The sequence below is a fragment of the Cheilinus undulatus genome, linkage group 20 (genome assembly GCF_018320785.1).
Source record: "Cheilinus undulatus linkage group 20, ASM1832078v1, whole genome shotgun sequence".
Lineage (NCBI taxonomy): Eukaryota > Metazoa > Chordata > Actinopteri > Labriformes > Labridae > Cheilinus > Cheilinus undulatus.
The window spans coordinates 26690244-26718069 of NC_054884.1; the positions used below are offsets into that span (position 1 = coordinate 26690244).

The 27826-nt window shown below is 38.8% G+C and overlaps 1 protein-coding gene across 3 annotated transcripts in view; it reads left to right on the forward strand.

Moving 5' to 3' along the window:
* The window catches only part of pald1a (phosphatase domain containing paladin 1a), a 107389-nt gene that overhangs the window by 12568 nt on the left and 66995 nt on the right, over nucleotides 1-27826 (forward strand). For 2 of the 3 annotated variants that reach the window (XM_041815649.1, XM_041815648.1), the window contains exons 2-17: nucleotides 8172-8369; nucleotides 8568-8670; nucleotides 11943-12122; nucleotides 12541-12705; nucleotides 13777-13937; nucleotides 14441-14516; nucleotides 16480-16634; nucleotides 16776-16872; nucleotides 18893-18997; nucleotides 19318-19413; nucleotides 19493-19627; nucleotides 19816-19932; nucleotides 21650-21829; nucleotides 21909-22106; nucleotides 24873-25013; nucleotides 25109-25180. In XM_041815649.1, the coding sequence (XP_041671583.1) occupies nucleotides 8185-8369; nucleotides 8568-8670; nucleotides 11943-12122; nucleotides 12541-12705; nucleotides 13777-13937; nucleotides 14441-14516; nucleotides 16480-16634; nucleotides 16776-16872; nucleotides 18893-18997; nucleotides 19318-19413; nucleotides 19493-19627; nucleotides 19816-19932; nucleotides 21650-21829; nucleotides 21909-22106; nucleotides 24873-25013; nucleotides 25109-25180 (2166 nt within the window). In that variant the 5' untranslated portion in view covers nucleotides 8172-8184. Of the gene's footprint in view, nucleotides 1-3019; nucleotides 3266-8171; nucleotides 8370-8567; nucleotides 8671-11942; nucleotides 12123-12540; nucleotides 12706-13776; nucleotides 13938-14440; nucleotides 14517-16479; nucleotides 16635-16775; nucleotides 16873-18892; nucleotides 18998-19317; nucleotides 19414-19492; nucleotides 19628-19815; nucleotides 19933-21649; nucleotides 21830-21908; nucleotides 22107-24872; nucleotides 25014-25108; nucleotides 25181-27826 lie in introns of those variants that run through there. The other variant, XM_041815647.1, reaches the window with a different exon arrangement.

The following is a 27826-nucleotide window of genomic DNA, read 5'->3' on the forward strand; positions in this document are numbered from 1 at the left end:
ACGAGGAGAGAGCCTGCTGTCAGAGTGTTTTATAGCCGTCGACGCAGCCACATTGGAACATGGACATTATCATGCATGACTGTGGTGGTGGGTGAAGGAAACCTACTGATTAAATGTCCTTAAAGCGACAGCGATTGAAAAAGGGTTTGCTATGTTGATGCCCTTCACTGTGAGGAATGTACAGACTGTAAGCTCTGTTTCAAGTCCAAACAATGGTTAAAAATAGACAAAAGGCATCTTATATATTTGCCTTGCACATTAAATCTTAACTTCTTATAGGAGTGTACAGAAGACTTGAAACTAAGGCTGAAACTGTGCATTTTTCTTCTAAATGTTGACAGCCTGATCAAGTCAGCCCTGCTCATATTGACCAGAATTAGACAGCACAACTATCTATAATGCCAAACTTACATAATACTCTGCTACCCAGATGTAAAGCAGCACAGTAAACAGACTGTCTGGTAGAGCGGAGCAGTTTGGTAGTATTTTGATCTGTAAAAGGGAGCTAGATTTGTATGTCAGCTGTGCATACTGACCAGACCCTGAGTTAGTAAGTTGAGCACAGACACTGGGGCATTAACCTGCAGGGAGAATCCAAGAATGGTGTTGCTAATTGCTTCAAATCATGGTACAGCGTAGATTTACCTCAGTTAGTAGAGCAGGCGCCCATATACAGAGGTTGTAGTCCTCAACACACTGGTTGTGGGATTGATTCCTGGTATTGGTACTGTTTCATACATTTCTTTCCCCAATATGTCCTGTCTCTCTTCAGCTGTTACATGCAAATAAAGGCAAAAAGCCCAAAAATCAAGCCAGTAACAAAGGATGATGAGTAGGGAAAGGCCGATGGTAGCAGTTCCCACTTCCCTTTGCTCTGCTCTGCTAAAAAACGAAACTTTTTGCCCTTAAGACTTACCATTCGGCAAAGACACTCTTCTATCACTAGGATACTGTGATACTGCTACATCTCTTCAAATTTGACGTTGTTTTCAAAGAGATGCTTTTGCTGTTTTTCCCCTATGTCATGCCGTCTGAAGTTGAGACTAAAATGTGATGTCAAGACACTCTTGGCCACTGCATGGTCAAAAGTGTCCTCACAAGAATCAAACCTTTGTGTTTACAGCTTCATTCTGCTGTATAACTTCCCAAAATCTTCTTTGCTTGATAGGGCCCAAGCATGGAATGGGTGCGAGACTAGATTTCAGATTTATAAAGAGCATTGGATTGTCAATATGACTTGTATATCTGTTTATTTGGTAAATTTAGTCCTTTTCTTTCCTATTAAACATGAAAGTAATGGATAACATGTCGTTTAAGGCAGGGGTTCAACTTTGGGGTTGGGACCCCATTGGGGGTCGTGAGACACTTAGAGGGGGTCTCCAAATGCCTTAAATACTAAGAATATTTCTAAAGTGCACTGTTGCCACTTTACACCATTTTTTCCAAATTTCAAACTGTTTCCATCACTTTTTCCCACCAATTTTGCCAATTTTAACACATTTTTGCCACTTAAAACCCATTTTTTGTCAATTTTAAACCCTTTCCACCCCTTTTTTTCTTTATTTGCCACTTCTAAATCAAATCTTGTCACTATTGTCGGCTCTGTTGACCCCTTATTTCCATTATTGACCCTTCTTCACCACTTTTTACGCCACATTTCAAATTTGATATGCCCATTTTTGCCATGTTAACCCATTTTTGCCTATGTCTGCCTCAGCTAACCCTTTTTGCCACTTTTTAATCCTGTTTTACCACCTAATATGCCCTTTTTTGCCACTTTAACCAATTTTTGCCTTTTTTTGCCACTTTTATCTAATTTTTGGCACTTCTAACCCATTTCTGCTACTTTTAAAATCCATTTTCACCACCTTTCCCACCATTTTTGCCATTATTAACCCATTTAAGCTATATGTATATATATGTATATTTTTAACTAAAGGTTTTATATTTTTAAGAGGGCTGTTTACTATAGAAATGATTTAAAATGATATTGTTTCTTTGATAAGAGTGGCTATTATTCAGGTTAAATATGAAATACCACAGCTTAACTTTACAATGGACCATGATTTTGCTGGCCCCCAGTTTGGCTGGGTCCCCAGAAAGCTCTCCCATTTTCCCCCATAATGGACGGCCTTGTCTGCACATGACTATTCTTGAATGTGCATGGCTGTGTTCAGCCACCTTCAGGTACAGTAGGGGTCCCGGGTCTCTGGCGCCTTTATTTTGGGGGTCGCAGGCTGAAAAGGTTGAGAATCCCTGGTTTAAGGCACATGGTATCAAAGCAGTTGCCAAGTATCAAACTCTTGATAAGTTTGTTTTACAAACCAAATATGAATGGTCCACGTTTTGTTAATGTGATTTTTAGGGCTTTTAAATATCAAACTTAGTGCATTGATTGAAAATGATAAATCTCTACTTTTTTAGATTTCATCAATAATATCTATATATCGTGACAATACTGATATATAATATTTTAGGTCATGATTATTGTGAAATTAAATTTGAATATAATTAATTCTCTATATATTGGTAGTAGATATCCATATGCACTTATACAGTTGGCAGAATTTTAGGCTGGACCAACAGACTTACGCCAGCTGAAATCCTTTCCTTATTAATCCTTATTCCTTAAACTTGAAAGTTTGTTGTATATAGTTAGGACTGAACTATATGTAAATGTCAGTAGTGGCAAATATATTGCAAAATGAACTACAAAGTTCAAGAGACTAGGAATTTATAACCAGCATATTTCTGATTTTTTATTGATAAATGAGTCAAATAATTTCTTGTCATTTGATTTGCAGAGTAATATTTCCAGTGTGTCCCTTTGTACTTCCAACTGTACAGTAAGAGTCAACTGTGTCGTCTTTGTGTAAAGCCAGTCCCTGTGAAAGCGAAGTGAACTTAAACCATCTGGCTGCCAGATGTACCAGTACTTCCCCGGTCCACTCCGTAGAGACTTGACTCTCCTGCATGAATCTGCTCTCAGACATCAGACAGGAGATAGGACGAGGAGCGAGGAGGACGCACTCTTTCACAGTCTTGCAGCTCAAACTCTTGGAGGTTTTGTGCCAAGCAGGCAGGCACTGCGAGCTCCCAAGAGGGGTGTTTCCCACCGGCCGGGGGGGTGGGTGAAGGGGAATCTAAAAGAGGAAGATTTCTTTTTTGGATGTGATGCCAAGTTCTCACACTCCTTTGGAACTATGGCGGAAAACAAGCAGCAGAGAAAAGGATCTCGAAGTTCAGATCGTGCTTCATCCCAAACGTAAGATGAGACATTTTGTGGATTTTCTCAGTGTGGAGGCTTTTGTGCTGTTTTTCTTCTCAGAGTTATGGCAAAAAAAGATGCTTTTGGTATGTGGTGAGGACTCAAATAGATTTGAGCAGCTGGAACACAGTACTATTTAAAACTTGGGTTCCTTTTATGGAGAATTTATAGAGATTTTGCTTCTTTTTGCTCTCGTTACTTTTCTTAAGCGTAGCATACACTTCACTCATAGCAAGCTGGTTCACGCGTTGCGTCTCAATTTGTTTGAGCGTACCAGCAGACAAAGTAGCGAGCACATCAATGTGTCATTGTCCACCCAAAGAGCTTGTTAGAAGAGAATCTCCTCCACTGAATCAAAGGGCTCTAGGAGTAAAAGGTTGACCTGCCCACTCAGATCCAGACACAACAAAGAGGAGAGCAGCGGTGACTCAGCTGGCACTTCTCCCTCTCAACAGAGCCTCGCTGTACAATGAGAGTCCACTCTCTTCAGAGCTGGAGATCACACAGAGGTGCTTTGAGCTCGGTTAGCCCCTCTGTGCTCCCTCAGCTGTGCCATATCCAGTTGATTTTGACGTTGTAGCTGCAGTCTTACCTCTGTCAGTTTGCGCTCTACTTTGTTGTTAAGTGTTAGTTTTTGAGCTTTCTGACTGTCTAGGTGGGATTTTTAAGGAGCAGTGCTGTTCATGCCGCTCGTCCGAGGGCTCATTTGTTTATCTGCAGAGAGCCCTGCAGAGCTAACTGTTTATTCAAAGAGGAGGAGGTTTGTTAGAAACCTGTGGTCGGCTCGTGTGGGGGTCTAAGTGTTCTGAATCAAATATACATACTGCCTCACACTCCACCCTAATCCCATGCTGCTGTGATTTACGTGCACTGATATGAACTTTACAGTGATTTTAGGCCTGACTGAAACAAACAGAGAAGTGTCACAAGCTCACCGCCTAAATCTCTTCTCATTCCGTCTGTCTAAAACAAACTGTTCCTGTTACACGATATGATAACAGAGCTCAGACTGACTCTTTGTCACACATAGAAACATCAAAATGTTCCATCTGCTCTGCTTTGTGTCATATATAAGTATGGGCGTAGCACAGGGGGAAAAAGCGTACTGATTACTGGCATTTTTATCATTTATCAGATTGTATTCAGATTTTTTTTTTAGTAATTTATTGATCATTTTGATTAGATAGAGGTATCATTAAAGTATGTATCAAATATGATACAACAGGCTTTAAGGGGTTAAAGCTCCTCAAAGGATTTTTGATCTGGTTATGAAACAGACTCATAATAAAAGGGAAGCCTCTGCATGACTTAAAAAAGCAAACATAACCACAAAAAACAAGAGAAGTTATTTCTAAATTCTTACAACGCCTATAACAGTTACAGCGGGGTAGGTGTCAGAAACAGCTTTTGTTTACATTTTCAACAGTGAGGAAAATGCAGAGCGAGGTACAAACCTGTCAATCTGTTGATTGTTCATTGTGGCAATTGTATTTTTTAAAATTCATTTTTAACATATAATTTCTGAAACCTTTATCTTCTGTTAACTTCAGTTTCCGTAAATGTCATTTTCAAAGCAAGAGCATCTGGGCCTCTGTACTTTAGCAAGCTTATTGAACCACTTGTCAACAGGCCCAGGTGCTTTTATTGTGAAATTCTAAAGTACCTAAAGTTTTGGGTTTTTTTTTTGCAGATTTGAAGAAGTGGTTCTTTATAGATTAAACCTTTTCCTTGATTTGGATCACGGGGACTTTTCCTGATGCAGTTTTATTGTTGTTACTGTCTTGGTTGGACCTTGAATAATACTTGTACACAGCAGATTTGTAAATAACTGTGATAATGAGAGAGCAAAGAGAGCAAACTGATTACACAAGGGCAGGCCCCGTGACTTTCATAAAGTTTTATTGTTAATATAAATAATTATTTCAGTTGTCTAATGGCAGAACTAAGTGATTAACTGTTAGCATTCACATCTTTAATGACAGATTAATGTTTTACTTTGTTAACCCTCACATCTTTGGTGATTTATTTGACTATTAGAATAATGCAGGATGAAGCAGGGGGATGAGAGGGTGTCACCTTATCCACGGGTGGCACCAAAATCCATAAGAACAGAAACCTCCTCTCAGGAGTTTTAAAATAGCACTGTTGTTTTGATCTTACTAGCTTTCTTTGGAATATCTTCATACCCCTCTCATGTCTGGATGCTAAATATGACCCTTGAGAAAGCCTTTGGTCAGCACAGGTTGACATAAGCTTAGCTCAGTTTGTTATTCCACATTTCACCATGCCAGCTCTACTTGACACAGCCTGCATGAAAATATGCCTGTCGGGGAGGATTTTAAGCCTAGCAGCAAGGCAGTATTGCATCATTTTACTTGTTACTGGACTGCTGCAGTCCAGTAACAAAGCTTCAATACTCTTTGTACACTTACACTGAACTAAGGTTAACATGATACCAGTTTTGATACTAGTTAAGATCAAATTGTATCAATTAGGGGATGGACCGATTATCAACATGGCCTATTATTGATGCTGATATTTGGCATTTAGCCAATTATTGGTATCAGCATTTTATTTGACCAATAATTGGCCAAAATCAATTAATTCAAAGGTGTGCTACTTTGGCCCCACTGCAAGGTGTGTCTTCCACTCTGGTCTTTTTTCACTCTCTACAGCAGTGATCATCAACTGGCTCCCCATTATCCTCCTATGCAGCACCCAGAACATGATCAAATTCAGAAAATGTGCACAGGAATAAAAAATGTTGTGTTATTGTTGTATTTTGGGTATCTTTATTTTGTTAAATAAACTTCCTACAAATATTAAAACAACTCAAAAAACAGTTGAGAATTAAACAGATTCATCAGGAAATACGATGCATGTTAAACACATTTTTATCAGTCCATTCATGATAAAAACTGCTGTTTTCTTTGTTAACTTTCGGCTTCGGGCATTTTGGTAGTGCAGTTTTCCTGTTTGGGTTTTTATCATATCACTATTAGTGTCAAACCCAGTGATGGACGACATGACAGCCATAGAAATATTCAACTAAAATATCTCAATCACCTCCTTGTGGCCAGCTGCAATATAGGAACTGATCTCACAGTTAGAGCCTAAAAATTATATACATTTGAAAGAAACTAAAATATTGAAACAAAAATATGTTAATTAAATTATTTAAAAAATGTCTGTAGTTTTTTTTGAGAGTTTGCCCCCCAAAGTGCCTGTCTGACAAAGCTGGCCCATGTTCAAATGTAGTTGATGACCCCTGCTCTATAGTTTCACCTAATGTCCTGTGTACAACACCGTCTGACTGGCTTGATGTCATACAACTACCAGCCAGTCAACATTCAGATCTGGGTGGCACGGACACAGGGAGTGTACGACATCTCTTCCTGTATCCTGGTGCAAGACTGTGACTGTATTGCTCTGTGCAGTTTCTCATGTTGACAGAGTTATTTGATTTACTTAATTTTGCCAGATTAAGTACATTTTGGTTGTCATAAAAAATGGATATCGGTTATCGCTCACATGCACTACTAATAATTAATATTAATATCAGCGCTGATAAACCTATAATCATTTGACACGTAATATCAATATCTGTTTGCATACCACAGCAAAGTAAAGTCCTGGACACCCAATAACTTGGAAAATGTTCAAAACAAGTACAAGCAGTCCTACACACTGTCTAAATTGCATAAATATGTTGATGACATTTTGGTAGCTTTCATTCTTCTTTTTTGTTTGTTTGTTTGTTTGAAAATAATGGCATATTTTTACATTTTGAATTGAATAGTATTGGAGTATGATCATTTTTGACAACCTAAACTGAATCATACAAGGGCAAGAATTGTAATAGCCGGGGTTATTTTATTACATTATGGGGTTGCAGAAGCAGGAGAGATAAGGCGTGCAAACAGTGTGAAGCTAACATACAGACACACTGATGTTTACATTGACGCTGTTTTGTCTCTGTTACTATTTCTGATGCCAGCTCAGAGGCAGAACAAATTCACTCCAACATAGTGCTTCTGCAACATTAACATTGAAAGCGAAGTGTAAAAGTCCCAGCTTGAGCAGGCAATGTAAAAGGGGCTATGGAACCTCTCCAAAAGTGTACGGATAACTGGTACTATTTTCAACTTTTGAAGTTGGAAAAGAAAACACCGGTTGCTAGCCCAGTAGGAACTTGAAGTGGAAGTAAATGTAGTCAGTTTTTTGATACTTTTCAATATAAGCTGTCTTATTTTAACGATTGATTATACTGAGAAGTTACAAAGCATTAAAACAAGCTACATCTTTTCCTAATACAGTTGTATAGGAGAGGAATAAGTCCATAAAAATTGCTGGCAAAATCCTATAAACTGTCTTAAATTACACAAATATGTTGACAGAGCAAATGAAAAAAAGAGAATTTGTTAAATTTACAGTCAGCAGGAGTTAACACGCAGCTTTTGTGATTAAAAACAAGACCCAGAATGGGGTGCCTAGAATTTCTACTTTTGTAGCCATGCTATCAAAGCAGGTACTGATATGCCTTGATTTTTATTGGTTTTATTCTGAGGTTTAAAATTCTTGTATTGTTTCAGCCGTTGTGAAAATGAGGCTTTAGATAGGGAAAAAGGAGGCAACTTGTTAGTAATGCAAGAGCAGATTTGGAGGCTCTTAAATCTTATTCTTGGCATTCCTTCTCACTTTTGTACACCTTCAAAAGTATGTGTCTGTTACGTGATATCAATGACTAATACATTTTTTCAGTTTTTTTCAGTGTTGAAGTGCAAGACATTCTCCAAATAGCATTTTCACACTTCAGTTATGTCTGTAGGTGTTGCCATCCCCCACATGCCACCGCGTCTGTGTTTGCTTCCTGTTTCTGAGTCTACTGCGATGTCATTCACAGCTGCTTGTGGAGCATGGGTACAACTGCCAGTGCCGCACCACAACCTGTTTCCGTAGCGTCGCCGCTTGAGAGTGTCCATGGTAACGGGATGGCCGACAGCAGGCAGTCTCTGAGCATGAGCCCCTTCCAGACTGTCAGCATCCACAACAACAAGGCCAAGTCCATTATCACCAACAAAGTGGCACCTGTCGTCATCACGTAAGTCCCTCCCTGAATCCGCGTTCTCACAATTGGGTGTTAATCCTCTTTGATCACTGTGAAGACCCCCCTCGTCCTTTCTCACCCCTAGCTGGAGTGTTTGCCCCTGTTATCATCTCATTTGTCAATTCAGGCTTGGCAAACAGTAGCTGATAATTGAATTGACCCCCGTCCCTGCTGCTGCTCTTTGCTTCAAAGGTACAACTGCAGACAAGAGTTCCAGATTCACGATGAAATCCTCAAGACCAACTACAAAGTGGGTCGGATATCGGACAACATGCCCGAGCACTACCTGGTGCAGGTGAGTCCGACATGTACCACAAACCTCCCACCACGCTGTCTGCTCCTTTCACACTCACACGTCCACGCTGCAGAGTGACGTAGGAACATTGTCATGCGCTGGTTTATGATGTGGGCAGCCATTCAAGCAGGAATGTCACCCTCCTATCAGGGCTTTGATGTGCTCCGTCACCTCTGCTCTGTCTGCAAATGCATTCGCAGTTTGTCACATTTAACATGCAGCCTCTGTTTACATCAGAATCTGAATCCAATTGAGTTTATTAACAAGAGAGTTAAAACACACAAGATATTTGTCCCGGCTTGTTGAAGGGCAATAAACATAGGTATGTATAGATTATATGCATGTTGCTAAAATCATTTCAAAACCTGCCTTGATTAAAAAAAGTACCTAAAAATACATCTTAGGTTTTCAGCACTTAATAATTCAAATACTTTGTTTTCACATTCAAACAGTCAAATCTCTATATCAACAAGCAGTAGCAGTAGCATGATTTAAAAAGAGCAACACATCTTTTGCCAGGGGCTCTGAAATATTTTCAGTGCAATTTTTGTTTATTAAACATAAAGAAAACATTGGATATCAAGTTTTTTTTTTACCACTGTGGTATCAAAACAGAAACCCATATTGTTTGATTTTTATTAAAATCACATGTAAGTTTAAAAGTGCAAAATGATGCAAAGATAATAATCCAGAGGAAGTGATGTGAAGTGATTGTGTATTTTTAAGTCAGCGGTTTCACCATCAGTAACATCCTGTCTTTATTAGAGCTTATACAGAGCAGGGAATCCACATTTGTATATGGGTCATTTTATAATGTAGCTACTAAGCTTGGTAGCTCCTGATGCCACTGATGAATTTTGGTTGCTTTTTTAACTAATTGTTGCATTTTTGGCACTACTTAATGTTGCTATTGTGTGTTAGTCATGCCATTAACTATTGCCTTCCTGTGTTTCTATACTGTTGCTATTGCGTCCTGGTCACTTTCTAATTATGCTTTTTATATCTCCTAGAAGAAGGTTTATCTATGGTTTTTATCTTTTTAAACTAGGTGTTTGTCCTTGCTGCAGGATTGTTATGTATGTTTTGTGTCAGTTTTATGTGGGACTACAGATGGAAATTAGCGACTCACTTAATCTGGTGCAACCATGTTTTCATTTATGATGTATGAATGATTAAGGCCATTGCAAGCTGTCACTTGATAAACAAATAAACTAAACCAAAATAAGACATTTTACAGCATGTCTTTCCCTCGCTGATCTTGCCAGGCCTCTGCAGGGTAAGAATATCTGCTGTGCATTTGTGTCTGAAGCACCCAGGTGACAATAAACCACAACTGAACCAAAAGATCTGTGATAAAAGATTCAAAGGGGGATTTGTTGGTGACAGACTTCCTTCCTTTTCAGTGATATTTTTATGATTAGCTTGTCAGGCTCTATGGAACCACATCACTATAAATCTTGGAGAGAGGGGGGTGATGAGAGAGATTTGACTTGTTGTTACAACAGAGTAAGTAGAACGTGTCAGGGTTGGTGTTTGTCATCTGACAGAGCTTGAGGTAAGAGATAAATTGCTATGTCATGGTTGTTCAAATACTGGGTTGTCACAATACCAGATCTTCAAGCTTTGAAACACTTATTCAAATCATATGGTGTGCTAGCAGGGCTGCCTACAGAGTTGGCTGGGCCCCTAAAATGAATGGGCAGTGAATGGGCCCTCCCCAGTTGGGATGTATCACATGCATTTATCACTGCATATGTGTTGGACTAGTAGAACTGGTCCTGGCCTCCTGGTTATAATTTTGGACCTGAAAAGTGCATTAAACTATAACTGAGTTCTGATGTTGGAATTTTTCATCAGTTTTACTTTTAAACCCATTTACATCATGTTTTCCAGCCATTTTTGCTACATTTTTTAGCACTGTTGACCTGTTTTTGCCACCTTACATGAGTTTATGCTGTTTTTCACCCTTAATAGCCTTTTTTTGCTACTGCTTTGCGTATTTGATCCCATTTTTACCACTTTTTGCTCATTTCGACCTCTTTTTTTGCCACTGTTAACCCTTTTTTTGCTTCATGCCCATTTTTGCCACCGTTTACCCATTTTTTTTTGCCACTTTACACCAATTCATGCTGTTTTTCACCATTTATTGCCCCTATTTTGCCACCTTATGCAAATTTTACCTCTTTCTGCCCCTGTTTTTGCTTCTTTCAACTTTTGTTACTGCTTTGCCTATAGCCTATAGCCCATTTTGCCTCTGTTTTTGCAATTGTTAATCCATTTTCTTTGTGCTTCTTGCCCATTTTTGCAACTGCTTTACATATGTACTATCATTTTGTCACTCCTTGCCCATATTTGCTACTTTTTTGCCAATTTTAACCCATTTTGCTGCTTATCACTCAGTTTTGCCACTTCTTGCCCATATTTGCCACTTTGCAACTTTTAACCCAATTTTAGCCGCTTTACCCCAACTAATACTGTTTATTGCTGTCAACTGCGTTGCTTATATACAGCTATTTTTGCCACTCTGGGCCATTTATACCACTTTTTGCCAGTTTTAATCCACTTTTGCCATTTTAGCCTTTTTTTGTCTCTTTTTACAATTATGTAATCATTTTCCATTAAAGTTGGTTCACTTTTTTGAGCTTTATTTTTCGGCATCCTGACGTTTGTGCACATGATGTCGTATCTATGAAGTCTGACTTAACCTACCAAACTGTTCAGTTTAATCTTCCCATCCACATTGTTACATGTCCAATAAAAAGATAATACTGTTTTAAGACAAGGCAAAAGGCCTTATTTGAACTACAGCATAAATAAATCAAATTAATTTTTATCTGCTTTGATAAAAGTGATTATTAGCTAGGTAAAAAATGGATATCACAGCTAAGCTTTACAGTGGACCTTACTTTTGCTGTCCTCCATGGGCCCCCAGTCTGGCTGGGCCCCAGACAGCTGTCATTTTTATCCGCCCTTGTGGGCAGCCTTGTTTCTCAGGCACCTAATGATAGGTCAGTTTGTTTTGAAACACCAAAAAAAATGCAGTAAAACTCCTGGATGCTGTCTGAACTGTGAAAATAGCTTGGTAAGATGATGAAAAAGTATAAAAAATGTGACAATCAATTGAGGTCTTTCAGTGTAGCAATAATTAAACCTAAATGAATGCTAATTCAGATTTTAAAGCATATTTATTCAGCTGAATTTATTCCTTTATTCTTTATTGGAAGCTTGCAAAGTGTAAGTTTACATCTCATGAAAGTGTCTTCACTTTCCAGGGGGAATACTTCATGGTCCAGGACGTGTACAGCAAAGCAGATGTCCTAAACACCACAGGGAGCTATGGAGCGCCCAACTTCCGTCAAGTCAAGGGATCGTACCCGCTGTATGGGATGGGTCAGCCGAGCCTGAACGGCTTCAAACAAGTCCTTCAGAGGCTCCAAGCGCAGGGACACAAGGTTATTTTCATTTCTACGTATTAATCCACGAACATGAGCTCAAACAAATTGTTCCTTGCGGTTTACATGCCCTCAATTCCTCTCTGTCTCCTCCCGCGTTTCTCTAGCAGGCCTCCGTCTATCTGTGTTGTCTGTAAATATTTGAGGAGTCAAGTGCTGAGAGGAGGCTGTGGCTGAATTGTTGAACTGAGCTAACAGAAAGTTGTGGTTGTGCGTACCAGTGGAAAAAAGAATCTCTTTGCTTAGAGCAGCAAGAAAACTTACCCTAATTAAAATGAAATTCAGAAAATTATACTTTAAGCGTCTCTTAAGAACTTAGTCATGGGCTGAATGATTGTTTCCAGTAGCTCTTGGAGGATGTGTATTTTCTTCAAAAAGCTATTTTCAGAAGCCTCTTTTCTTGTATTTCTGCTAACAGGAGGTCATATTTCTCTGTGTGAGAGAGGAGCCAGTGGTTTTCCTGCACAAGGATGACGACTTTGTGCCATACACCCCAAGGAGGAAGGAAAACCTGCATGAAAACCTTCATGACCTGGAGAAGGAAGAGCTGGTGGAGAACCTGGAGCTCACTGTCAGGAAGGAGGTGATGATTAAAGCCCAGTGTGGTTAAAGTAATATCTTTGTCATGCATTTTTTTCCCACAAGAGTGACAGATTTGACCTTTAAACAGCTTTTTAATGGCTTATAAGGAAGAAGCCTTGGCTTTAAAAGGAGTCAGTCTAGAGTCAGCTACATTTGTTAATGTTCATTATCACTCCCTTCAGAGAATAGACGGCACTGTTCTTTTTATGTAACTGATATCGACAAAAGTATTTGGCCACACAACTTAATTATTGAACTCAGGTGTTTCAATCAGACCTGCTGCCACAGGTGTATAAAATCAATCACCTAGTCCAGCTGTCTCTATACAAAATGGGTCGTTCTGAAGAGCTCAGTGACTTCAGGTGTGGCACTGTGATGGATGCCACCTTTGCAATATGACGGTCCATAAAATCCCTTGCTGGAGACTCTACAGTCAACTGTGAGGGATGTTATGAGAAAGTGGAAGCATTTAGGAACAACAGCAACTGAGCCACAAAGCGGAAGACCACATGAAATCACAGAGCAGGTCATTGCCTGCTAAGGTGCATTGTGCATAAAAGTAGCCAATGCTATGCTGGTGCTTCTTAAAGAACAATGTGCAAAAAAAGAAGGTCCCCTTGCACAGCATGAAGCAGTAACATCATTCCTACAATAATGCAAAATCTGCACATTAGACAAGTACCTACATAACAATGTGAACAATAAATACACAAAATGACATATATAGGTCAGCCAATACCGATATTGAAGTCCCACCTCATCTGGTTACCAACAAAAATCATACTCTTTTTAAGAGTTTTTTTTTTTATCATCAATGATCTGTTTTACAATGTCATAGTCCCTGGCATTAGAACACTTTTTGATGAACATTTTTCATCATATCTTTAAATGATCACTGTTTTGAACAATCCAAAAATCCTTACTTTGCTCTGATGTCTTGTTGTTGGAGTGCTCAAAAATCATGTTCAAACTTGGCGTGCTTATCCTTTAATGTGCACCATGCTTTACTTAACATCTGCTTGTGCAATCATAGTTTACAGAATCATCACAAATATCCTTCCTTCCTCCACAGCTCCATGACTTTGCAAAGCTCAACGAAAATGTCTTCTACGTCTACAACGACATCGAGTTCTTCAAAGACGAGCCGCAGAAGATTGCCATAACATGCGAGGAGGACATCCACGTGACGGAGGAGGTCTACAAGAGGCCCATGTTCACCATGCCGGCCTACAGGTTGTTTACATTGTTCTTTTATTAGCCCCCTCAGTTTACATGTGTCCGCCTGCCTGCTGCAGAATAAGCAGGGAAGGTTATAAATAATAGTGCTTGTTTGTGCAAAGGCGGTTGCTGTGCTTTTTTGGAAGGAAAAGAGGAGGTGGGGTGTTAAATTTTAAGATTGCAGCATCCTGTTCAAAATCAGATTAGCAGTGTGAGCTTATTTTGAGATGTCAAGGGCTGATTGAAGGCCATCATTACTGGTTTTATCGCATAAAGGAGCAAAACCTTCATTACAGGAAGTTTGAAATTGCAGGTGGTGCATTTTTAATAAAATCTGTGATTTTATCTGTTTTCTAATCCTTTTCCTATCTTGTGGTTCATGAACACAACATGAAGGAGCTCAGCTGTGTTTTCTAGGTCAGATGTGTGCGTATGCATCTTGCTATGACCTACATAGGGGCAATATTGACACAACACAGGCGATGGAACAACTCAGTAACAATCCGGTTGCATTGCAGGTACTACAGATTACCACTGCCAACAGAGGGAGCACCGCTGGAAGAAGATTTTGACGCATTTGTTAGCATACTCAGGGTAAGATGTGTGTAAAAACACCAACACTTTCAACACGCTAGCTGGTAGAAGGACCATTTTTGTTTACAAGATCTTGCTTTGAAGAGTTTTAAAAGTTATAAATGACTGTAGAGCATCTGGATGTTCTCACTGAGGGAGGGAAAAGTCAGCATCTTCTTTTAAATCCAGATGTCACTTCTTTATTCAGTCCTGTCTGTGCAATTAGTCATGATAGTTGTAAACTAAATCGCAGAAACCTGCAGGCTCTTCATGTCTGCTCATTGGTCATCTGCTCTGCCTGGTTTCCATCCTGCACTTCATTCACACAGGATGTTCTTCTCTTCTTGCTTTGCCCATTTTTGGACTGAGTTGGAGCAGCCAGTTTAGTTGGAAGTGCCTCATTTTTTTCCTTTTAGCATTGTTTAAATTAGAGTATTTCACACTGCATCAATTTTTTTTTTCATGAATTCTCACTCACAGCTTTGTCGCTCCTTTTGAAAGATTCCTGGCTGAGCAGTCTCTCATGCTTTCCAGCTCATTTAACTTCCTGGATGTTCTCTCACTTCCTCTTTGCTGTGATTTTTAAAAAGGCTGCAAAAGTGCAGTTTCCTCTTCTTTACTTGTGTGTTCCAAAACACATATGGTGGACCAGGAAAACATAGTTTGAGGATTTGAAAAGACAGACTGTGCAGTCAGAGAGTTTTCAGGCCCCCTTCATTTTTTCAGTTTTGTTATGATGCAGCCTGATGCTCCAGTCGTTAAAATCATTATTTTCTCTCATTAATTTACACCAGAGAATCTGGTTTCTCACAGTCTTAGTCCTTCAGCTTCAAGTGGACTTTCATGTGTTTAACACTGAGGAGAGGCTTCAGTCTTACCATTCTGCTATAAAGCCCAGATCAGTGGAGAGTTGCAGTGATGGTTGTCCTTCTTGAACTTTGTCCCATATCCACACAGGATCTCTGGAGCCCAGCGAGAGGGACCATCGGGTTCTTGGTCACCTCTCTTACTAAGACTCTTCTCTCCTTATTGCTCAGTTTGGCAAGATAACTAGCTCTTAAAAGAGTCCTTATTGTGCTAAACTTCTTCCTTTTGAGAATTATGGGGGCTACTGTGCTCTTGGGAACCTTCAGTGCAGCAGACATTTTTTGTAGCCTTCCCCAGATCTGTACCTTGCAACTCTGTAAACTCTGCAAGAAGCCCTGAAACTCTCTGGTTGCTTTTGCAGTATGGTCTTGCTGCAATCTTATATAGTGTATATAGCCTTATACACTCCAATATTCCTCCCACTACTCCCATTAGCAGTCACATCATCAGTAAACAGCAGTGAGCCTGTTCCACTGGCAGTTCTACATGACCATACCATAACACTGCCTCCACTATGTTTGAAGAAGATATGGCATGCTTTGTGTTAAGAGCTGTTCCTTTCCTAATCCATGCTTAGATCCTCCCATCATTCAGTTGATCTTTGTTTTATCTGTCCACAGTATCTGATTCCAGATCTTGAATGATACTAGAGGTTTGCACCTTGTTGTTAAGCCTCTGTATTTACATTCATGATGGCATCTCTTGATTGTAGATTGTGTAACAATGATACACCTTCAGAGTATTCTTGGCTTGTCTAGAAGTTGTGAAGGTGTTTGTCTTCACCAAGGAAAAGGGTTCTGACATCATCCGCTTTAGTTATCTCCTTTGTTATCTTGATTGTGCTTTTTAGAATCCATTGTTGGTTAAAAGGTGTAAAATTATAATAATTGTGTTGCTGTACAAAAATCTATGTACCTAACTAGAGGGCTTTAAATCAGGAGCCATTTTGCTGTGAATTGCAGGTAATACGTGTCATTGTTCAGGCTAGTGTTTACCAACACAACAACACCAGGTAGAAAACATTTCCGTCCTCATTACATGACCTTAATGCTGTATCACTGTTCATCTTGTGTGCTTTACATCCATGAGAGCCTCTTGTATTTGGTCTGTTCTCTAGGAGAGCACCAGCTTGTCTCGAACCCACGATGCATCCCAGCCGCTTCCTGCTCTGCTGTTTAGCTGCCAGGTGGGAGTGGGCCGCACAAACCTCGCCATGATCCTCGGCACACTGGTCATGAATCGCCTAAGGGGGGATTCACAACCAGAGCAGCAGTAAGAACTCAAATATCAAAGGACAGAAATTTGTACATGATCTAGACGTGGTAAAAGATCACAGCAATGTATATTTGAAATGGTTTTCATTCAGGTCTGTTTTGATGGTTGTTAAGACTAGGGTTTGTCTTTGTTTTGCAGAGCTGAGGAGGCAGCAGCTTCAGAGCCTAAACCACTGTTCCAGGTCATCCAGACTCTGATCAACAAGCTGCCTAATGGGCAGCAGGTCATGGCAGAGGTAAAGCAGTCAACTGTTAATACTATCACAACATCTACTTTAAAAAGATCATTATGAGGTAATTAGCTTGACTCAAAAATGTGGTGTGCATAATTGTTTTTATATCTTATTAGTCTTATACTGTGCAGAATTGTGGTTATGGAGAGTCTATTTAAACAGTCAAACAGTTTATTAATTAATCAACAAATAATTCAGTCAGTCTTTATTTGTATAGCCTAAATTCATTGCAATTATTGCCACAAGATAGTTTACAAAAAGGGCAGGTCTCACCGGCACTCTTTTTAGAATTTAATTACCAAGACCCAACACTAAACCACCATGAGCTCAGCACTAAGTAACGTTTAGCAAAGTTACAGTGTTTGGGAAAACAGAAAAAAATAGTAAAGTACATTATTATTTCTTGATTAATATGTCAAATTATAGTTATTTAATTGCATTCCTCAAGAGAAAAATGAGTTTTTGTGGTTGAATGTTATGCTTGATTCATTTCTGACTTCACAGAGAAGCCCAGTGAGCCGGCTCAAATTTGGGTCTTAAAAGGTGAATTCAGTTTGAAATTCGTCATTCCTGTTCAAAATGGTAAAACATGGAGAGCTGACTGAAAATGAAAGAGTCACATTAAAGCACTTCATGATGCTGGATGGTCTCTGAGACAAATATGACAGGTGGTCTAATAAATTTGTTGAGCGCTGTATGCCATGTTGACATAAATATTCAGACTTTGCAATACTTGAACCTCAACCACTTCAACCCTTTTCTCTTGATCGTTGCTGAGTGATTCTACACCTTGACTGGAGTCCACCTGTGGTAAAATAAATTAATTGTACATGATATGAAAAGGCACACACCTCTCTTCAAAAGGCCTCACGACAATGCATATCAGAGCAAACACCAACCCATGAGGTCAGAGGAACTGCTAGCAGAGCTCAGGGACAGAATTGTTGCAAGGCACAGATCTGGGGAAGGCTAGAGAAAGGTTCGGCACAACCAGGACTCTTCCATGTGCTGTACCCAGCCAAACTGAGCAACAAGGGGAGAAGGGCCTTTGTAAGAGAGATGACCAAGAACCCGATGGTCATTCTGGCTGAGCTCCAGAGATCCTGTTTGGTTCCAAAAGAACAATCATCACAGCAGCCCTTCACTGATCTTTGTTTAATGGCAGAGTGGCTAGACAGAAGCCTCTCCTCAGTGCAAAACACGTGAAAGCCTGCTTAAAGTTTGCAAAAAGCACCTGCAGGAGTCTCAAACTGCGAAGACTAATGTTCTCTGGTCTGATGAAACCAAGGCAAAAATGTTTGGCCTCAGTTTTAAATGTTATGTCTTGAGGAAACCAGGCACCATTCATCACCTGCCCAATATCCTAACAGTGAAGCATGGTGGTGGCAGCATCATGCTGCGGGGGTGTTTTTCAGCAGCAAGGACTGGGAGACTGGTCAAGGTTTAATGGAAGGCAGAATGGAGCAAAGTACAGAGATATCCTCAATGAAAACTTGCTCTACTGTGCTCAGGACCTCAGACTGACAATGACCCTAAGAAAAGAAAATCCACCAATCCAGGTGTGCAGAGCTTGTTGCTTCATATCGAAAAAGACTTGAGGCTGTAATTGCTGCAAAAAGTGCTTCAACTAAGTAGTACGCAAAGCTTCTGAATACTTATGTCAATGTGATATTTCTTTTTTTTTTTTCTTTTTAATAAATCTGCAAACTTTCTGTTTTCTGAGTGTGGATTAATGTGAGAAAAATACAATTTAAAAAAATGTATTATGAAACTTCAACATAACAAAATTGGAAAAAAATAATGGTGGTCTTAATACTTTCTGAATACACTTTATCGGCCCATTAGTGAGCAGCTGCCAGAGTTGTTAACATGATAAGATCAGCTAATGTTTCAGAGCTGAAGTTGGCCATAACATTAATTGAAAAATACTAAATCAATTTGACATCAGGATTTAGAAGCCATTCCTATTTACTAAACAATATAATAAATAAAGGTAATAATATGTATTTTTTTTGTCTGATAGGTTGATCAAGCTATCACCCTGTGTTCCGAGATGCACAACATAAAAGAAGCTATATATGAGAACAAGAGTAAACTTGAGGGGATTGGAGAAGATTACAAAATTCAGGTAAGTGATGATACTCTCTTCTCTTGAAAATCAGAGAGAGCAGAACAGCCATAGCAGCTTATATTCAACAGAAATATTCATCTCCTGCTGTAAAAAGCACACGTGTGCAAGAAATCAATGATAATGATGCTTTAAAAGTCCTCGACAGATGACCCTTGAGCTGATGTAACACATATCAGAGTGTTTGAATAATTGTCTCATGCTTGACTGAAAATCAGCAGGATCTTTCTCTCAGGTTAAGATCAGGTGCTCCACTACCGAAAGAATGAAACACTTGACAGAAAAAGAAGCTGTTATTCAAAGATATTTCTGTCTCTTAGGGAAGCAGTACCAAAGACTACTTTCTCAACAGAACCATGCAGAGCTTGGAGCGCTACTTCTACTTGATTGTATTTAACGCATACCTACATGAACAGGTAAAGGTGTTTCCCTTTATAATTCAATCCATTACAAAATTCAAGAGTTTGCTACATCCCAAATTGTCTTTTTTTGCAGTATCCTCTTGCCTTTGTGTCCAACTTCAGCCAGTGGATGTGCTGCCATGCGTGGCTGTACAGGTTACTGGCCTGCATGGACGTATCAGAGCTGTCCGCCCCCGCTGGGCTGGTCACCAGAGGAGCTCGAATCCTGGTGAGGAAATCCAGCTTTGATATTGATGATTAATTCTGTCATGCAAAATCAGACCCTCATTGATGCACATGGCCTGAACAGAGCTTTCCTCATCATTTTTTCTTCTCATCTTCTCACAGCTATGTGATCATTCAAACACACTAAACATTATACTTATGAATAATTTATGAGCGTTTGCTGCTGCACAGGTTGCTGATGAGGTTTTGGCTCCAGATCTGCTCAGCACAGTGAAGGAGATGAAGGCAGTTAACTTCAGACGAGTGCCCAAGATGCCTGTTTACGGAGTGTCTCAGCCAACATCAGAGGTACTGCAGATTTAAAATACTGCATATTTAACCACATTAAAACAACAATATGCAACTTTTCCACCTTGAAACCTCTATTTTAGAGCTGTTATGCAGACCTTGCAACCATGCCATCATTGCACATGTTCTTTTTATACAACAAGAGCTTGTACATATTAAAATCCCAATTTTTATACTTTTTTATACTTTTTTTTCTATCTAATGTTTGATTTCTGTGCATTGTTTGCAAAGCTAACCAAAAAAAATCCTTGCATAAGCAAACTTGATCAATAAGGCATGTTGTTACTCTGATCACAGAAATGTGAATCAATTTAGCTTTAGTTGTTTAGCATCTTGCAGACATGTAGTTGTAGCTCAGAGTGCTTAGAGAGTGAGTGGCCAAACAACCATCAAATTGCACACTCAAAAAGAATTAGAGACCGCTTAAGACAGGATAAAAACTGTACAAATTTACACCTAAGCAGATGTTTTTCTATAAATTCCTTTCACAAATACCTTTCTACTCTAAAACATGGCACACCAGGGATGGAAATGGACTTTTATGGCGACTTGCCACTGTGGTTGGTGGATTCGGAAATTTACCAGCCTCTCAATTTCTTAACGTCTTTTTTTTTTTTTAACAAGCAGCACTACTCCCTGGAAGGGACATAGTGGGAAAAAAATAAAAATAATGATGGAAAAAAAAATTGGTTACGTCTTGCAAGATCTCGCAAAAGTTTGCACACCTGCATTCCGTGGCGGGTGCACATTTCCTACCCTGTGGCACACGCTTAAATGTTTTAAAAATCTTAACTGATTTTGAAACCGTGAGCGATCCCACATGTGGAGACAAATAATGACCAATTTAACCATTTTGTTATTATACTGTTCCACAAGAGTGGAAACTCTAGTTGTCAGGGAATGAATCTGTTAGCATGTGGTCTGCAACAAGATGACCAACACAGCAGACCACACGCTAACAGATTCATTCCCTGACAACTAGAGTTTCCACTTTATAAACTCAGAATCTTTGGTAGCCAACTTTAGAGTAAACAACCTAAACAGGGCTAACCGTTAGCTACCTGCTACATTGACTGCGGTATCAATTTGATCCGACTCTTCTCTATGTCAATTTCGATGTGGTTTAAAGGACACGTTGTATAATCACTACTGCTGTTGCCAGATATCACCATGTCCTCTGTCTGTCGTTGCCATGGCTGTGTTTGTTGTGCTTCCTTCATATGATAATCCAGAGTGCATGCTTGGCTATCCTCAGTGTTCTCCCCCCACACAAAAGAATCTCCAAATATAAATATTTAATGTTTGATAATCTCTCAGGCAGAATGGGGTGGGCTATCACTCTTAATTCAGCTAACACCCAAGGAAAATCTGTTATTTTTAGAACCATCTGATAATCTGGCCTTTGCTGACTTTGGTCAGAAGGGAGGAATTTGACCCAAAATTGGCTTAAAATCTTATGCATCATATTCTCCTCCTAGCTCTGCATGTACCCCACTTTAGCTTAGGCCACACATGCTTTAAGATAAAACACTAAAGGTAAGGTAAGGCCTACATTTGCAGACGTCTTCATCCCTGCATCCCTGCAGTCATGAATATACATAAGAATACAAATAGACTCGAGAGGAATGACTCATGATGGTTTTGTGGACGGTTGCACACCCACTTCAGGATGCTTGAGCCGGACTTCCATCATCATAAACTCATGCTTTGTGTTTAGGCTACCGGAGCAGTTTTAGCCCATCTGACAGATGAGAAGAGGAAGCACAGCCACGTGTTGTGGGTCAACCTGCAGGAGGAGCTGGTGCTGGAAGGAAACGGGCAGATTTTCACTCCACGGGAGCCGTCCTGTCAGGACCAGCCAATTTCTATCCCCTCATCTGACCCACAGATAATAGAGGTAGTGAGAAAACTGAGCTTTTAAGTCCATAGTCTTTATGGTAGTTCCTGTTGTAGTGAAATGCTCTCCTGTGTTGTAGAAACTGGAGACGTCGTTGAAGGAGGAGGTCCTGCGGGCTCAGAAGTGGCTGGAGGTGACGCTGGAGCAGGAGAAGCAGATGAAGATGTTCAAAAGCTGCCTGACGGTGCAGGAGATCTTCAACCAGCACAAAAAATCACATCAGGGCCTCATCTACAAACGGATTCCTTTGCTGGACTGCAGTGCGCCCAGAGAGGAGGTAAAGATACACAGTAAATGGATGCATTAATACCTTACCTTAACCATCACAAAGCCCGGACAACCTTTACCTGAATCTGAACCAAACAGTAACTTTTTAAGATCATGCATGTACCTATATTGACATTGCATTTTAGCTTTCCTACTAGATAATCCCTGCTGTTAGATTTTTTTAGATTATTGTCCAGAATGTTCATTGAAGTTTAAGTAATTTGATGAAACAATGGGACAGTTTGCTGTGAAATGTTTGAATATGTCAATGGAAACTGTTGGGTTATGTTTAGAGAGTCTGGGGAAAATTTGCTCTGATATTTTTGTGTTTTTGTTTGGATGTTTGAGGAAATTATCTAGAAATTAACAGGGAATTTCATGGGAATTTGGTAAATGTATATGTATCTTTTTGAAATTTGATTTAAACTTTGGTGAGGAATTTCAGGGGATTTATTGTAGATTTGGGGAATTTAATTGGGGATTGGGGAGCTGTAACAGTTTCAAGAATTCTATGGCAATTTCAGGAAATTTATGTAATATTTGGGGGAATTTTTATAGGAATTTGGGGGAATTGATTTATGAATTTTGAGTAATTTGATAAGAAATATTGAGGGAAATTTTGTCTGAATTTTTTGGGGGTATGTCAAAGGGATTTGTGAAGATTTTTGAAATAACCATGTTCAGACATTATCAGATATTTTCATGGAAATTTGCTAAATGTATTTGTAATTTTTGAATATTTTATTTAAACTTTGCCAGTGAATTTCAGGGAATTTATTCGTAAATTTTGGGTAGTTTTATAAGAAATTTTGGGGCAAATTTGCTTTGAAATTTTGAGGGATTTCCTTGAAGATTTGCAGCAAATTACATGGAATTTCAAGGAAATTTTCACTGGAATTTATAGGCTTTTTGATAAACTTAACCTTAAACATTTTGGGTACCTTCTGTGAGGTACCTAAAAAAAGTTAAATCATTTTCACATACATTTTAGGTGATTTTCTTTGAAGTTTTAGGGAAAGGAAAATAATAACTTGCCAAGAAGTCTGAACTTTTTTTGTAAATTTTGTTCATGCTTGGCCTTAACAAGTCCCTCTGGTCCATCATGAACAGAAAAATGACTTTGCCATACTTCTCTTAATGACTGACACCATATCTTTCTGACTGAAGATGCCCAACAACCGACCAACTTGCCAACACACAGCCAAAACATCTGCTCTAATCAGTGCTGTATTTTCTGCGGAAACATGACCCCCAGGACATTTGTGGACAACATTTGTGGTCAAAACTAATACCTGTTCAAAGACAAGGCTGGGGTTTGAAACTTAGCAGGTCCTACTGATCCCAAATAAGTGAAAGAAACTAAAAATGCAACCCAAACTACAGCTTCAGTTCTCAGGTGGCCAAAACTAGAGTTGAACCTTCAAACAGCTTTTTCAAAGTCTGATGAAAATAGAAAACCTTCCACAGTGTTTATCAGCTGCCTCAGCTGCTGCCTGTAATAAATAATTTGAACAGTGAGCTGGCCTTGTGCTCCCTCTAGTGGTGAAAATATACAGCTGCACTGAGATTTTCCCCAACAAGACAAATTCTAATTATGAGAGGTTTTTTTAATTGTAAGAAAAATCAGTCTCAATCCCTGTGACAGATGAAAAAAAGTAAGCACATTTTCACATTTAAGAAGCTGGAGCCAACAAATATTCAAGTTTTTGTTTAAAGAATGATTGATCAATTAATCGACTCCTGACTTCAATAAATAATCATGAAAATAGTTTGCAATTAGTTATTTATTGGGCTATCAAACAACTTAAATTTTTAACATACAATTAATCTCTGAATTTCTATTGTTAATCATGATTAATATTACCTTTTTACATTTTGACATTCAACTGTTTTGCATTTAAAAAAGTTTTGTTTAAAAGTGGATTTTTGTCCTGTCTTTGACTACAGGTAATTGACTTCATGTTTGGATACTGACATGCAGAAAATAATAAGCTTTGGGTTAAAAAAAGATTATAACATAAAAAGATCCACCGAAAAAGGAACTGGTTATGGATTGCAAAGGGAACACTTAAAAGGCAAATGTTTGATAATACAAGACTTGTCCACAGAGCAGAGAGATGTTGCAGTGGCTTTAACCACAAAGTGTTCTGAAAGGCACAAAAAACATGTAATCAACTGCAATGAATAAAAACAATGCATTAATTATGGACCTTTATTGATCACTTTTAATGCATTAATGCTGCAGCCCTAATTCTAAGTTGCTTTACTTACTGATCAATTGATGTTGTAGCTCTGTATTTCCCTTTTAACTTTGAGCACCTGCCCTCTAAATGTTTCTGCAGGACCCTGGCACACTGTGTTATTTAGGTTAAATAAAAAGATATTGCATGTGGACAAGTCAAAAGTCATCTGAACCTTGTGATATCAAACATTCACATTTTGCTGAACCCTTATATCCTTATCAATCCATAACAAGTTACTTTCCCCGTGGTTACATCCATGCCATTATCTTTGATCTACCTATAGAGCAGGCCTGTATCCAAACAGGAAGTCAACTACCCTTGGCCTCATATCCCGAAAAAACAAAAGATCCAAAATAACACAAAAACAGTTTTAAATGCAGAATAGTGTAACAGCAAAAATGCAATAGAAGTATTAGATTAATCAGGATTAACAGTAGAAATTCTGAGATTAACTGTGATTAAAAGTTTTAATTATTTGACAGCACTAGTCCTTTTTGTGTAACTTTGATCCTGTATGTGTTTTTTCTCTTCAGGATTTTGATAAGATGTTGGAGGCCATGAAGAGCTCTCTGGCTGAAGACTCTCACTCAGCCTTCGTTTTTAACTGCTCTAACGGTAAAGGCAGGACCACCACTGGCATGGTTGTTGCTGTTCTCACTCTCTGGCATTTTAATGTAAGTAAATCCTAGAGTTTTATTCATGTTGCCTGCAGAATGTGTCAGTAATTCATCAGCAGCAATATCATAACATGGATTTCATCTATCTGCAGGGATTTCCAGAGTTTGCTGATGATGAGATTGTGAGTGTTCCTGATGCGAAGTACACAAAAGGAGAATTTGAGGTATGTTTATCAACTCCAACTGACTGCTTTTTAGTCAGGATTTAGAAAAAGTCACAGAACTAGCAGCTCAGATTTAAAAATGTTAACACGATGAGTTTATTCATGACCACTTTGTCAAGAAACACGTGTTTTGTGGTTCTAAATACTTCACTTTACTAGCAGTTATTATTTGCATCCATTGCTATTTGGTGGTATGGCTGTTCTGGGATCCCCCTGTCCTTCCACAAGCCTACATGAACTGTCTCAAGAAAGAACAGCACATGTTTAATGACCACAGGATGACAGTGATTAAGACAGATGCAGAAAAAAAAGGAGGAGCTGGGGTGGAGGAGGGTTTAAAAAAAGAACTTTCAGAGGGAGCAGCAGAGCATAGCCAGCCTAGAGCAGTTTAAATATGGCAGCATGAGTAGCCAGTAGTATGCTTAGAAAAGAAATCAGCTGATTGTCATCTGATGACGGCTTGCGTGAGATCAGTGCTATATGCTTCATTTCTCTCTCTGTAAAAGAGAGTGGGAAAAGGGGGAAACAGAGGAAAGTAAGTATTAAATCTGTTCCTTTTTGTTTTGTTTTGTTGTGTTTTTTTAAACTTACAACTATAAAAGTTCACGTAAAACACCCCACCCTCCTGCCATCTACCCACCCACATCCACAGAGTAGATGAAAACAAGCAAACAAAGGGACATGGTAGGCATTACGTGGCTGACTCCCACAGGACACAGGGTCATAGCCAGGGCAGTGAGTCCACATCAAGTCTGGATCAATCCATTACAGAACCAGGATGTCCATATGATCAATAGATGACACACATTCTCATTTCACGGACTGTAGCTTTTCTTCTCCATTTATTCATTTCTGAAAGCCATTTAGACAAGGATATTTAAAGTTTCTTGAAAATTATGTTTAGGGAACTAAGGTCGGCTTCACTGACAAGTTTTAGATTTTCAACACATCTTAATGTTGTAGACTTTAGTTATTGTTGAGTAACAGATTATTCTTTGTTTCAGTCCTTAAAGTGTTATTGATTTTACTGTATTCTCCTGCTTTTTATCTGATTCCAGTCACATCTTTTGTAGATACTAATGAGCTAAAACTTCCTGTGTTTTCGTCAATCCATATTAAACTGAATTTATGACTTTAAAGCCAAAAACAGAATAAAAATACCCAATACAGCCAATCTAATCAAAAGCTTGTAAATGTTTTGTTTTGTCTCGATGACTTTCTGTTTTTTTCAATGCATGCCCTTGACTTGTGTCTGATGCACATCATTTGGTATAAGTGTCTTATGAGAGCATTGAAATAACGGGGAGCTGATGAGGCATGCACTGAACATACAGAGCTTTAATGAAGCCCTTAACTTCTGAGATCTAAGCCTGTCTTTCCTATACATTTTTAGTTTCTCATTCAGACTGTGTAAGTGAAATTTGATAGATCAAAACATAAGCCTTATCTTTGGACGGGAATTTCTTGGTAATTTTCCTTTCCATAATCCACAAACATTCCCTTAACTTTCAGAGAAATTACTTAAAAATGTCTATGAAAATTTTTTTAAATACTTTTTAAGGGTACCCTAAAATTTCTTCAAATAATCCCCAAATTTTCAGTGAAAATTTATCATAAAGCATTGACATTCATACAAACCCCCCCCCCCCCCCCTAGATTTTAATTTAAATTTCTGATTTTTTTTTTTTTGTAACCAAAGTTCCAAATTTCAGAGTAAATTCCCCCTAAAGCTTTCTAGTGTATTCACAAACATTTGCAAATACATTCCCCGGACAAATTTCCTGAAATTTGTATGGAATCCTTTCAAATTTCAAAGAACAAGTTCAAATTTCCCCCCAAAAAACAAATGATTTCCCAAATTTCTTTAGAAAATGTCAGTAAACTTCCAAAATATGTCCCCAAACATCTTAACAAAATGTCAAAATGAATTCAAAGATAACTTACCCAAATTATACAAATATATCATTGAAATTCCATGAAAATCCTAGGAAGTTTTCAGTCAAATTCCCTAAAATATCTAAGCAGCAAATTTTCCAACATTTCAATCAAATTACTTGAACTTCAATGGACATTTTGGGAAATTATCTCAAAAATCCCTGTAGCAGAAATGATTGCTGTGCTGTAGGAAAGTCTTAGCAGGTTAAAGAAGATAAAAACATGTTTTATGATTCATTGAAATACATTGGCACAAGTTAAATCACCTTCCAAGTAAACAGAATGATTATAATCTGAATGGAAAGGGTTCATATTGCCACAGCTACTATACCAGGATAATAAAAGCCTTCTGAATAAACAGATTGTAATGAAATTTATCAAAGGCGGAAGTACAAAAATACGGCAGGCAAAAGTCGGGAAACTAAGGACAAAAACTGGGTCAAAACACAAAGGATCTATCAGGATAATTGGCTTGAAAGTGATGCACAAGGGGATTGATACAAGACAATCTCGCACAGAAGGAAGGGAGTGAGTGGTATATATACACAAGGAGAGGGAAGACAAGCCCAGATGAGGATCACCAGGTGGACACACTCAGACAGTCACACACAGGTGAAACACATGAGGTGATTGCAGACGCAGGGAACAGGTAGGGATGGGCAGGAAGGAGCGATCTGGAAGGGAGACACAAGGTAAGTATACAGAATAAAA